Raw genomic sequence first — 13,902 nt, 5'->3', positions numbered from 1 at the left:
TTTCAGGTCAAGTTAACAGGTATAATTCTCACAGGTTATTGCAGCACTTCTGCAAACCATCTTCTGGTCTATTTATAGTAGTGTCGGAATAGTGAGGACATCCGCTTGAGGCAGTGAAGAATTGACACCCGCAACAATTGCTCAGCTCAGAACATTTAACTTTAAGTATCTGCATGCCTGCTAATTACTGTTTCACTTTGTATGTATTTCTTACCTTGTTTAAAGAACAATAAATGTGTCTCTTCTGCCATTATCGTGTCAGGTTGAACTAATCAGGAACTGGGAACTGCTTAGACACAAAATGCTGGAGTAACTCCGTGGGACAAGCAGCATCTCTGGAGAGAAGGAATGGGTGACGTTTCGGGTAGAGACATTTTTTCGGTTACTCCAGCATTTTGTGTCTAACTTCAATTTAAACCAGCATCTGCAGTTCTTTCCTACACCGGGAACTGCTTGTTCTATCAGTTATAAAGGATTGAGATTATTCTGTACTGAAAACAAAATGAGTTTAAAATGAGCTCATTTCCAGATCACCTGGGATTTCAAAGCTGCAAGCAGTGTGGTTCTGTGGTGTAGGAAAGGGTCTTAGTTAGTGAAAGGGATATAGATTAATGGCAGGGTGAATAGCTAATGGCTTTTATCTTCCCTTAGGCTTAAGATTGAAGTCCATTTAAAAACTGATCAATGTTCACAAAAATAGCTGTTAAATCATTCTCTGTAACCCCTGTGGCAACACAGGTCTTCCTATGGACCGCACATCGATTATGAGCTTGAGAGTGTTTGAACTCTCTGTCTTCTCACTCAGAGAATATTTATTGCAATTGACTGTTATTTTCTGTAGCTGGGCAGTAGCTATCACTCAGAAGAACTCTCATACATTCTGCACCGCTAACTAGTTAGAAAACCAGGAGCTAATTAAAATACTATTCCCACCATAGTGATAGATTACTAGCATTATCCAAAGATTTATTTTGTCAAATATTCTGTCATGTAATCCATGTAATAAATGAAATGTGAAAAGCAAGTTCACCCAGCTAAATATCACCACAGCTTTGGGTAAATCCACTGGCATTCTTCAGAGCTATGAATTAGTTGCTGAGCATAAATGTAACATTTCTGTGCTTACTGATCCTACTATTTACTCAATTAATTCTCCGTTACATGTTATCCATTCACTAATTAAATTTGATAATACCGTGTACTCTGTGTTGATTTGTACTTATCCGTTAGGAGAACAACTATAATTGTTTCATTATAGTAATAACATCTGATTAAAATTGCAATAGCATGGCATTAGAATGAAATAAATTCATCACATCACAGCACAGCAGCCACCTTGGCAATTCAGGCATTTCCATGAGCGCTGGAGCTGAATGAACAGCGCAGCAATAGAGTTGCTGCCGTACAATGCCAGAGACCCGGGTTCAATCCTGACTACGTGTGCTGTCTGTATGGAGTTTGTACGTTCTCCCCATGACTGCGTGGGTTTTCTCCGAGAAATCTTGGTTTCCTCCCATATTCCAAACACGTACAGGCTTGTAGGTTAATTGGCTTGGTATAAGTGCAAATTGTCCCTAGTGTGTGTAGGATAATGTTAATATGCGGGGATTGCTGGTTGTTGCAGACTCGGAAGGGCCTGTTTCCGTGCTGTATCTCTAAACTAAACTATAAACTAACTGAATCTGAAAGGTGGAGCATTGTGTTGTTGGGTTTACATCACCATCTATTGGACATCTGTATAAAACTCATTTCATACCCAAGTTGGTTATTTTTTGGTGTGAAAACTAAAACCCTCGAAGATTTCAGTTTGTAATCATGGCTTAATTAGGGCCAAGAGTAGAGCTATAATTTTCCATTACTTTCTACAATAGCTGTGCTGAATTTGTTTTGCTCTGCTCTCTGAGTCTGAAGATTAAAAATAAACACCGCCCACCACTGCTGGAGTGAGGGAAAATTTGCCATCGGATTGAGATTTTAAGATGCACCTTTCAAAGAAATGCTGTGTTACAGAGAGAATAGGTACAGGAATAGGCCATTTGGCCCTTCGAGCCAGCACCGCCATTCAATGTGATCATGGCTGACCATTCACAATCAGTACCCCGTTCCTGCCTTTTAAAGGTTATCCAACGGTCCTATCCATCATTTTCCCATTGCCTACTTTATCAAAATGCTATAACGAATCATTCACCTCACAGCTGATTAAGAGCTCTTGCTGTGCATATATGAACTGCTCTAATTGCCTCTGAAATAATTTGTGCCTGCAAATTAGAAATAAAATAGCAAGTCCCACAATACTTTATATGGAGATGTGCTAAAGAATTTTCTAAATGCAAGCACATTTTCAGTATATTTTGCCCAATTTTTTATATTTTGTGTGATGGTATAAAATAGGGTTACAGCAGATCAATGCCCCATTTCACATCCCTCCGGATTTTTATTATCATTAAAATTGATCGATAGCCTTTTCATGATCATTATCCTTCAACAATATCACAGCAAGCCATCAGAACGTTTGACTGCAAGAATACATCTGGCTTAAGGCTCACCCATTGAGGTGCCTTCCACTGCTGCATGATATTACTTATTGTTGGTTTACTTCTCAAGGGAACAGATTTGCAACACTGACTTGAAACAGGATCAGTGGGACCTGGCCTGAAATGTCACCTATCCATTCCCTCCACTGATGCTGCCTGACCCGCTGAGTTACTCCTGCACTTTGTGTTCTGCTCAAGATGCCACCATCTGCATTTCCTTGTATCTCGATCAGTGGATCCTGGTCCTGTCTAAAATTATAGCAAAGCTTTGAGCATTTCAATCCCAATTTACAAATAGTGCTTTGTCAGATTTGACAAAAAGGTGACTACAATGGGAGTTCTGCAATCCAAGCGTCGGACTCTGAGAGAGGAGTCATTTATAATGTTGCAGTGATTTTCCCATTCTTACAATTTTTTGCCTGCCTTATTTGTGCAGTGTATTGAAGTCTTCCTTCAACCTACATTATTCTTCCTCACTGCCCTGTATTGCAAGTTTGGGTTTCATGTGCAACTATCTTATCATGGCTCCTGTGCTCCCCTAAATAATTGATATAAACCAAGACAAATTAAATACCAGGAAGTGTAGGAAGGAACTGCAGATGCTGGTTTAAACTGAAGATAGACACAAAAAGCTGGAGTAACTCAGCGGGTCTGACAGCATCTCTGGAGACAAGGAATAGGTGAGGTTTTGGGTCAAGACCAGGAACCTCACTGCAGGTATTAGAATTCCCATTAAGTGCTATTCCTTGTTTTGTGCCACGGAGGTAACATTTACTTCCTGATCAGTCTACCATAGGCGACCTTATCAAACACTTTACTAAAATCAATGCCCTCTGGATTAAAGCATTATCTTCATTGCAGCTTCTCAGTACATAGTCAAGTTGCACAAAGTAGTGCTTCTCTTCATAGATAAATCCTAACCGCACTGGATTAATCTACACCTTTATAAATGATCATTAGGTTTGAAATGTTTAAGGACAAGGAAGGTCTTGCTGGGAATTTTCGCTCCAGGTCCACCACCAAATTTCCGGCACCCTTGGGTCCAGAGCATTTCTGGATTATCCATTTTGGAAGGAATTGTATTGGAAGTGGGGGAGGAGGGTGAGATATCAGCCCGCAAAGTTGCAGACGGGAAATTTGACCCGCCGATCAGCCACGGAACTCGCTATGGGAACGGATCTGCCGGTTCCTGCCGGGTCGGAGTTCCAGAGCCCCGGCCGCAGGAGGCAAATGCGACCCACCGATCAGTGCGGAAGTCCCAATGAGGTAGAGATCAGCTGTCTTAACCGTCCTCAGCAATACATTTTCGGGTGGACTTCCATGGGGCATTTCAAGTGTGCTCTCAGGATTTTGTCCGGGTTAACGGAGGCGCAGGACCATTAATTGCTGAAGAATCGGTGGTGGACCTGCACTAGCTCCAACAGACTTCAAGAAATCAATGGCATTTGCATGACAGGGGCACCCATTCTACCAGAGGCCCATTTACAGTTTCAGTATGGTGGAGAGGCTGTAAATCCCAGATTTCATCTCCACGGAAGCTGACTGATTTGATGAGTATTCCCAGCATTTTCTGTTTTCACTCCAAACTACAATCATAGAACATGGAACAGGAAAGCACAAGAATAGGCCCTTCTGCCCACAATGTCCATGCCGAACATGATGCCTAGACTAACTCTTATCTGCCTGCACATAACCCATTTTCCTCCATTCCCTGCATAACCGTATGCCTATCCAAAAGTCTCTTAAATGCCAGTAACGTTTCACTTGAAACACCATCCCCAGCAGTGTGTTCCAGGCACCCACCACCACGTGTATAAAAAACTTGCCCTGCACAACTCTTTAAACTTTGCTCCTCTAATCTTAAAGCTATGTCCTCTAGTATTTGATTTCTCCATCCTGGAGAAATGTCTCCATCCAGGAGACATTCTGACTAAAAGATAGAGAGGGTAAAAGATAGATAGACACCCTGACTGTCCCCCCTATCTCTGCCTCTCATCATACTAAGTACTTCTATCCCCGCAACCTCCAGCATTCCAGAGAAAACAATCCAAGTCTGTCCAATATCTCCCTGTAGTTAATATCCCCTAATCCAGGCATCAACCTGGTAAACCTCGTCTGCACCCTCTCCTAGGCATCATGACTTCCTTACGCTTATACTCAATGCCCCTAGCAATGAAGGTGATCATATTAAGGACAACTTACAATGACCAAATAGCCCACCAAATCACATATATTTTGGGATGTAGGAACAATCCGGAGAATATGGAGGAAACCCACAAGGCGACAGGGTGGAAACGCAACTCCACGTGGACAGCGCCCAAGGTCAGCATTGAATCCGGGTCTCTGGAGCAGGGAGGCAGAGACCATGCAAACAGCATTTTCCACGCTGTTAATCCAAAAATAGAGTTTAACATTTTTTCATATGAATTTAAGTGAACATCAGGAGCAGATAGGGAGAATCAAAAAATCTCAGCCAGGAATGATTTTCTTAAACATTTATTGTTTCTTCTTATCATTTAGTAAGATTAGAAATTCCAAACAAAATATCAATAGGACATTGATTTAAATGCAGTGGAATGCACCAGATTACAAACAAGTGTGCATCAAATAATTAAAATGACGTGTTTATGGAGTCTTAAAAATTTTGTTGATAAGTTTTGAATACTTAATTTTACCAACCATATCTTTATCGTACTTTGACATTAAGTGATACATTTCATCTTCATCCAACACTATATTACAGAGTTGAAGAACTGATTGAAATTCAGGCAGCGTGAGAAATCCAGTGCTAGCTTGATCTAATTTTTTACAAACCCTGTCCAATGTTTTCCAGTTACCAGCTAACTGTAGGAGAGAGAACAAAGACATCTTAGAGACGAGCAGTACATTCAGTTCAGCAAGAACAACTTTCACCCTAGCAGGTTATCAATATCAGCAATGTTTTAAATATGTTGGTGCATGTCTTCGAATTGCAACACTGGGGATAAAAACTAATAACAGCTGGGATTTATTTCATCTTTTCGAAATTTTGAAATTTTCACGTACCACATCGATGCATCATTCAAAATTAACCAAACTACTTTGATATAATAAAAATGAACTGCAGATACTGGTTTATACTAAAGATAGACACAAAATGCTGGACTAACTCAGCAGGTCAGGCAGCATCTCTGGAGAAAATGGATAGATGACATTTACGGTGGGGACCCTTCTTCATTCTGACCTGAAACGTCATCTATCCATTTTGATCAAACTAGGTTTGCAATTTTTTCAAACTTATACATTAAAGTTACGATAAAATAAATTGGACAACACTGCTTTGACAGTGGATGCAATTGAGGTAAGCAGGAACCAAGTATTGTTATTGTTGAAGTAAAGAACTGCAGATGCTGGTTAATACACAAAAGGACACACAACTCAGCAGGTCCAGTCTGAAGAAGGGTTTTGACCTGAAAGGTCACCTATCCATGTTCTCCAGAGATGGTGCCTGACCTGCTGAGTTACTCCAGCACTTTGTGTCCTCTTGTTATTGTTGAGTTTGTTAGCACACTAGAGTTATAGTTGCTTACATCTTGCTATTCCACGGAGAGGGGTTTTAGCTTAGTATCAATCGCATAACCTGAGTGTTTAACCCATCCGCTGTATATGACTGTCTATCATAATATGGATTGCGGTCCTTCAGCACAATTTAGAGATTACAACTAGACAGCTTCAAATACAAATATATTGCAGCATATATAGTAACTGTATATAACAACAATACCTTGCATCATATATAATAACCGAGAAAGTCAAGTAAAAGACACTGCTAATCCTTCTATTACCTTCCGCCGCAGTTTTACTGTAATGGTGCTCAGACCTTTATGCATAGATTCTGTGTAAGTTGCTAATTTCGGCTGTAACTGTTTTTGATTCTTTAAGTTATCAAGCTTGAACGACTTCCTTCGATCTTCAAATGGCTGGAGAAACTCAACATATGAAATCCTAAACAAAGTGCAGGCAATTAATGCAAAGAGAATTATTGCTAACTGATAACAATGCATAAGTTTAATGTTAATTTTTTGATTGGTTTAAAATTGAGACCATTTCACCTAGATTTAGATAGGCAATAAAATATACTTCATACCAAACCATATGTAATCACAAATGCTGCTAACTGCAGTTGCCATTGTAACAACTGGTAGATGCAGTATCGATTATTGTGACACTCGATTGATTGATGTGAACAAAACTGTGTGTAACAGCATTGGAAAGAACTCAGCTCATTACAGAACGAGGCATTGAATCCTCTCAATGTTTCATGCTTGTGAACTACGACTAGTATGCTGCCAATTGGTTTTGAATGGCTTGCTGCTATTTGCCCGATAAAGGCTTCCCTTGAAAATCTGTCCTAAAAAGGCATTTTCAGTTCACAGACATGCTGTACATTGTAAACTGATGTGCAGCCATGTGCATCTTTGATGTCCTCAATGTTTATCAAACACAGTGGCGCAATGGTAGAGCAGCTGCCTCACAGCGCCAGAGACCCAAGTTCGATCCGGATTCCAGGTGTTGTCTGTGCAGAGATTCTATGCTCTCCCTGTGTCCATGTGGGTTTTCTCCATGTGCTCCTGTTTCACACACATTCCAAAGATGTGCTGGGTTTTTTAAGTAGGAAGGAACTGCAAATGCTGGTTTAAACTGAAGATAGACACAAAAATGCTGGAGTAACTCAGCGGGACAGGCAGCATCCCTGGAGTGAAAGAATGGGTGACGTTTCGGGTCGAGATCCTTCTTCAGATTGAGAGTCAGGGGAGGAGGAGGAGGAGATACAGAAATAAGGAAGTGTAAGGTGTGAGAACAAGACATCAAAGGGCGTTGAGATCACGTAAAATGTAGAATCATTGTTAGCACGGAGAAGGCAACAAAGCAAACAGATATACAATGTAATCAGCGGGACAGTCAGAATGGAAGGAGAACTGGGAAGGGGGAGGGATAGAGGGAGAAGGAAAGCAAGGGTGACGAAGTTAGAGAAGTCAATATTCATACCGCTGGGGTGACAATACTTCTTTGTGTAAATGGCACCAAATTGTGGCCACTTGTGTGACTTATGCAAAAAGAATTTCACTGTGCAGTATATATGTGACAATAAAGAACCATTGAACCATTGTTTGGTGGGTGTCATATTGCCCCCTCCCCTCCCCCCCCCCCCACCCCTCCCCAGCATACGCAGAAGGGAGAAGATGTTGGAAGATTGGTGCACCATCGAGGCTAACCCAGACCTTCCCATCCATACTGACTTGAACAATCTGCCCAACATGCACCTGAAGTCTCGCAGACCCTTCTGGTCTTCCGTTAAATCCCTGGAAGACTTTGACTCCAAGACTGAGTGGCGCAGAGCCTGGAAAGATGCCAACACCAACAACAGAGAGGTCATCTCAGACCCTACAGTGAAACCACTGGGTTTTGACCCCCATCGCAAGCAATGGCTTGCCCTGAACAGAATCCGCACCCTCCATGCAAGAACAATCCATCCATCACCTGCACAAATGGGGGATGACAGACAGTGCTGCTTGCGACTGCGGACATCCAGACCAGACCATCCCACACATCGTGAATGACTGCTCACTGAGGCTTTTCAATGGTGGCATTAAAGCCATCCACCCAGTAACTGATGCTGTCCTAGCCTGGATGTCTACCCTTGATCTACAACTTTAGTCTATGCACGCCATACACGAGGAGGAGGAGAAGAAGAAGAAGAAGATTAGACGCCTCTATCAACACAACCTGAATATTCTGGTGTAAACCGGGTGAGGAAACTCATTTACAACCAACCACAGAAGATTTACGAACCGGTTCTGTCCATGGTCAAACTTGCTGGTGATCATCTCACAGGCCTGATCATTCAATGCCACACAAAGGTCCGTAAGGATGTCTTTGAATTCTTCCTTGCTCACAAAGCCAGTATTAAATTGGTCCAACTCATGAAAACATGTCCAAAGATCATCCAGCAAGAGCTGAACCTATAATAAGATAGGAGTTTGGTGGTTATCGGTGATAAAATTACTGTATTGCCAATTTAGTCCATTTTAATCACACAAACAGCATGAACAGATTAAAACACAAAATGTTGAGGTAACTCAGGCAGCATCTCTCGAGAACGTGGATAGGTGACATTTCGGGTTGGGATGCTCAGACTAATTTTTGAAGGGGGGGGGAGAGTGGATGAGAGGAGGGGCAGGACAAAGCCTGGCAGGTAATAGGTTGATACAGGTGAAGGGGAGGGAGTTGAACAAGAGATTAATCTGTTCACTGTCAATGGAAGAATTAAGTAGAGTAATTATTGACACTGAGAGAGAGATGGAGCTTATGAATCCTTACAGTCTATTATTCAGCAGTCAGAAGGCTGAGTCAATTTAAACAGCAGAGAAATAGAAACTGCACCAACTACTTCCAGTGACAACCAGATAATTTCCCAAATACAGTGGAGTAAACATGTCACTGTGACATGTAAATTAGTGCATCAAATCAACCTCAGTCACTTGCAGCAGTGTGGTGATCATGTTTGATTGAGAGAAGAATTCCACATCCATCTCCATTCATCTTGACTGACATTGTCACTGTAAAACAACTGGGATGAAATATATCCTTCAATTATCCACAAAAGGTGATGCTTCATTGTGAAAAACAGATATAGATAGAGTCGTACAGTCATAGAGCATAGAAACAGGCTCTTCAGCCCAACTAGACCACACCACCCAACATGTCCCATCTACATTAGTCCCACCTGCCTGCATTTGGTCCATATCCCCCTAAACCTGTCCTATCCACGTACCTGTATAATTGCTTCTTAAACGTTGTGATAGTACCAGCCTCAACTACCTCTTCCGGCTGCTCGATCCATACACCCATCATCCTTTGTGTGAAAAAGTTACCCCTCAGATTCCTATAAAACCTTTCCCCCTTCACCTTAAACCTCTGATTCTTGACTTCCTTACTCTGGGCAAGAGACTGTGTGTGTATACCAGATATGATCAACTAAAGAGAATAAACAGATACTTTGCCCTGACTTGTTTATCCATTGCGACCTGAATCTGAGTGCATTGTGATTGAATAGAATAAAGCAACCATTAAATCATATTTATGTGCAGATTAATCACACCAAATGCAAACACCTATTAATTTATTTTAAATGAATTATTACTCAACCTTAGCTTGCAGATGATTTTCGACGATCTCAGTATCACAGTTCAGCTTTCTAGATCGAATCAGAAAGTCACTGTCACCTTTAACTGGTGGACACATTTTTGCATTTGGGAAACAAGCTGATTTAGGTGAGAAGCCAAAGTGACGAACAAACTCATGGAAATCCAAAGTATTATTCTGGTTGGTAATTAAAGTGGTCCAGAGGTTATTGACTTCATCTCTGGAGATTGGTGGGTAAATGTCGAACCTGTGTGAAACAATACACTGTGAGCAATTTACTGGAATAAAAACCTATGACTATGAAATGTGCAATTCTGTTCATTATAGCAAAACAAAGAATATGTTTCCTTAACTGTTTCATTAGCTGGTACATTGATTCAGGAGAAAGTTGCTTTGTATTCATTGAATCCAGCCTAGTAAAATTTTCTTCCACCATTTGGTAACGCTTTTTCAAGATATTCTGTATAATTTTTGAGGTCTAGTGGAAGAAATTTATAAATTTTGATGAAATGAAATAGCATATGTTACAATCTGAATTACTTCCCGGTGTTTAACACAACCTTATACTCTAAATACTGAGGTTTGCATTGTCACAAGAAAAATATACAATACAATACAATACAATACAATACCATTTATTTGTCATTTGAACCTCACATGAGGTTCAAACGAAATTTGGTTTCTGCAGCCATACAAGAAAAGATCCAAGACACACACCAACACAATTTACACAAACATCCATCACAGTGAATCTCCTCCTCACTGTGATGGATGGCAAAGTCTTGTCTCTCCCCTGCTCTCCATTCTTCTCCCGATGTCAAAATCAAAGCCCCCGACGGGCGCTAGCAAGTCCACGGCCATTTAAAGCCACGGCGGGCGATGTAAGGCCCTGCCCCGGGTCTTGATGTTGGAGCCCCTGGCGGGCGCTAGCAAGTCCGCAGCCATTTAAAGCCGCACGGGCGATGTAAGGCCCCGCTCCAGGTCACTCTCAACCCCGCAATTCGAGCGGGAGAAGTCGCCGTTGCCGATGCCCCGCAAAGCGGTCTCCCACCGGGGACCCATGAGCTCCCGGTGTCACCATCCACCGGAGTCGGGTCGCAGCCGCGCGCCACCGCAGCTCTCCATGCTCCGAACTCCTCACACTCCGAAGCTGGCCAGCTCTACGATGGTAGGTCCGCAGCTCCGCCGGCTCCGTGACTTGAGCCCCCAGGTCGTTCCGGTTGGAGGCCGCTCCACGGTGCTAGGCCCCAACGACAACGGAGACCCGACAGAGAAAAAGGTCGGGTCTCCGTGCAGGGAAGAGATTTAAAAGTTTCCCCCGCCCCCCACACATACACATTTAAAAGCCCACTACAAACTATACCCTCAACGGGACAACAAAAAACAAAAAACAGACAGACTGCAGAGGCCGCTGCGACGTCGGTCGCGCCGCCCACCCACCCACACATATCTATCCAGTCTGAGGTTAAATATTAAAATAAACTAGAATGTGCAGTAAAAACCTCTTCAAATTTACATAAAAAGTCATGCAGCCCGATTAAGTAAAGCTAATAATGAATATGCTTTTGCTTATTGATCCATTAAGCAAAATAAATAATTGCAATAGGGCGGCACAGTTGAGCTGCAGCCTCACAGTGGCAGAGCCCTGGGTTCGATCTTGACCTTGGGTGCTGTTTGTGTGAAGTTTACACATTCTCCCTGTAACTGCATGATTTCCTCCATTGCTCTGGTTTCCTCTCAATTTACTGTATGGACACACTTGCATCCTCTTCCAACAGCAATACCTATGAGATGCATGCATTCCACAATGCTTCATCAGTTAATACTTTGTGAAGCTTATCTCAATGCAGATTGTGCTTGGGTGATAAACGTATTGAATAGGCTCTGAATCCGTACACGGTGATATAAAAGTGGTATAGATTGTCAACATTCAGAGTAAAAAACAAAAACTATAAATTCTACCTGATCTGTTGTTCTTCCTAAGCTGATCTCCTTCTTTATTGCCTGTTCCTTGCTGAGGTTTGTCATCATGGACTTGTCACCCAAAAGACTCTTTGCTCCTTTGCTATTAAGCAATCGAGACAAACATGATATGAAAAGTTACAGGAAGTTGTGATGGCCATGCACTATTTTATGTTAAAACTTAACTCAGATGATTCTGAGTGTTATAAAATAAATTGTTTGACTAGGTTTCCACTGGTTTTAAGGCCATACATCTCCTTGCTATGAAACTGTCCCAAAGCTCCTGGTTGTCTGATACAAAGACTATTTGCCAAACACGAACCCAAAGTTAAATTTAACCTCATAGGTTAGATCCGTCTAGCTTTCAGAAGGGACAAATCTCTCTAACGTTGTACTCTTGCCCAGACTTGCTAAGGCTAATTTGTAGCACACTTATCATCACTGGGTGACATCTCACCATTACATTCGCAACATCAGTTAAAGATGGCCAGAAATATTGGCCTTACAGTGATGACTTTATCCCATAATAAATGAAATGGATCTACAATTGTGAAGTTGTGCTGTCAACCAATACCTTACCGAGCGTGATTAATGATTAGTAAAGTTTATGTTGCTTCTTTAAATGACTAATTTAAAACTCATTAATTAACTAATTAATCGCACATTCCTGGTATGGTAGTCAACGAGTTATTTTAACCATCAAAATCAGATCACTAATATTATGAATGGTCATTTCCAAATTATCCTGCATAATTCGTCATCATCATCAAAATGGTAGTTAATTTGGACAAAAATTACAGTTATTAATGTAACTCTGTAAGATAAAATAAATTGGAGTTATGTAATTGTTTGATGTTTTAGTCTGAGGCACACATCAATGACCACCAAGAAGCTGAGATCTGGCAATATTTGTAGCAGGTACATTCCTGTCATTTGCTGTCAAGGATCAGTTTGGTGACCCCATCAGCAGACAGACCAATGTAGGATTGATCAGATGGCAAGCAGCAGCATTTTTTATCAAATTTTTAAACATTGAATAAGCTACAATATATGTTTGGAACATATTTTTAGGAACATATTTGAAACTCATTCTTTAGGGCATCTGAGATGTCCTCATTCTTTAGGGTGTCCGTGATGTCTTCATTCTTTAGGGAACTGGGATTTCCCCCTGCTATCATTGATGAGGCTCTCACACCTGTCTCCTCGGTTTCCCGCAGCTCCGCTCTTTCTCCCCCTCCGTAGGGGGCGCCGTCCTGTGTGGTATGGCTGCCCAACCTGCAGCTGTCTGTTTTTCATCTTTTTTCTTATTTTTAGTTAGTTGAGTGTTTTGTTTTTAGGAGTTCTAGCCTTTTTATGTGGGGGGAGGGGGAAACTGCTTTCTAGGGTCTCCTACCTGGTCGGAGAGGCAGCTTTTCTCCGGGCTGCAGTTTCGACCTGTCCTCGCGGCCTACCAGCGGGCCTGGAGCGGTGTTTCCTGAGGGGAGCGCCCAGTACCTCGGCTTCTGCGGCGGCACAGCGCTGGAGCGCTATCACGGAGCGGAGCGGGCGGTGCCTTGCCCGGAACGCCGCGCTGGAACTCCGGTGAGCTGAAGACCGCCGATGAACATCGCGGAGCTGCAGGACTGTGGAGCGGCCAGCTGCGGGCGGCGGCGCTGAACTTTACATCGGGAGCCTGGGATCTCGCGACGAGATCGCCAGTGGTGGAGCTCCATCCGCCGCGGCCTTGTTGGCTTCGGAAGTCGCGGTCTCCGGTAAGGGAAGCGGCCGTTCCAGGGTTCCCATGCCGTTGAGAGGATTCTCCCGACGCCGGAGCACCATCACCCGGCGAGAACGGCCTGGAACATCGGGCCTCCGTAAAGGCAACTGAGGCCTCAATGGGCCCGACTATGGGTGGACATGGGATGGGGACTGGACATTGTGCCTTCCCCCACAGTGGGAGCCATTGTGGGGGGATGCTTTTATGTTTAAATGTCTTTATTACTGTTATGTCTGTATTCTTTCTTCATGTGCTGCATTGGCAAGAAGCATTTCACTACACCTAGGTGTATGTGACCAATAAAATAACCTTTGAACCTTTGAACCTTTGAACCCCCAATCGTAACAGGGACGGAGTCCCCTAGTCCTCACCTTTCACCCCATCAGCCGTCACATAGAACACATTATACTCCGACATTTTTGCCACCTCCAAGGGGATGCCACCTCTAATTACATCTTCCCATCT

At 42.6% G+C, this 13,902-nt stretch overlaps 1 protein-coding gene across 1 annotated transcript in view; it reads right to left on the bottom strand.

The window, feature by feature from the left end:
* Positions 1-5,145: 5,145 nt before the first annotated feature.
* LOC116981114 (EF-hand calcium-binding domain-containing protein 6-like) overlaps positions 5,146-13,902 on the bottom strand; it is a 30,612-nt gene continuing 21,855 nt past the window's right edge. The window contains exons 12-17 of the mRNA XM_033033845.1: positions 11,682-11,784; positions 10,073-10,197; positions 9,723-9,966; positions 8,367-8,536; positions 6,359-6,518; positions 5,146-5,378 (exon numbers count right to left, since the gene is read on the bottom strand). Coding sequence (XP_032889736.1) covers positions 5,160-5,378; positions 6,359-6,518; positions 8,367-8,536; positions 9,723-9,966; positions 10,073-10,197; positions 11,682-11,784 — 1,021 coding nt within the window. The 3' untranslated portion in view covers positions 5,146-5,159. The remainder of the gene's footprint in view (positions 5,379-6,358; positions 6,519-8,366; positions 8,537-9,722; positions 9,967-10,072; positions 10,198-11,681; positions 11,785-13,902) is intronic.

The sequence above is a fragment of the Amblyraja radiata genome, chromosome 15, assembly GCF_010909765.2.
Source record: "Amblyraja radiata isolate CabotCenter1 chromosome 15, sAmbRad1.1.pri, whole genome shotgun sequence".
NCBI lineage: Eukaryota > Metazoa > Chordata > Chondrichthyes > Rajiformes > Rajidae > Amblyraja > Amblyraja radiata.
This window is presented reverse-complemented; position numbering and strand designations above follow the sequence as displayed.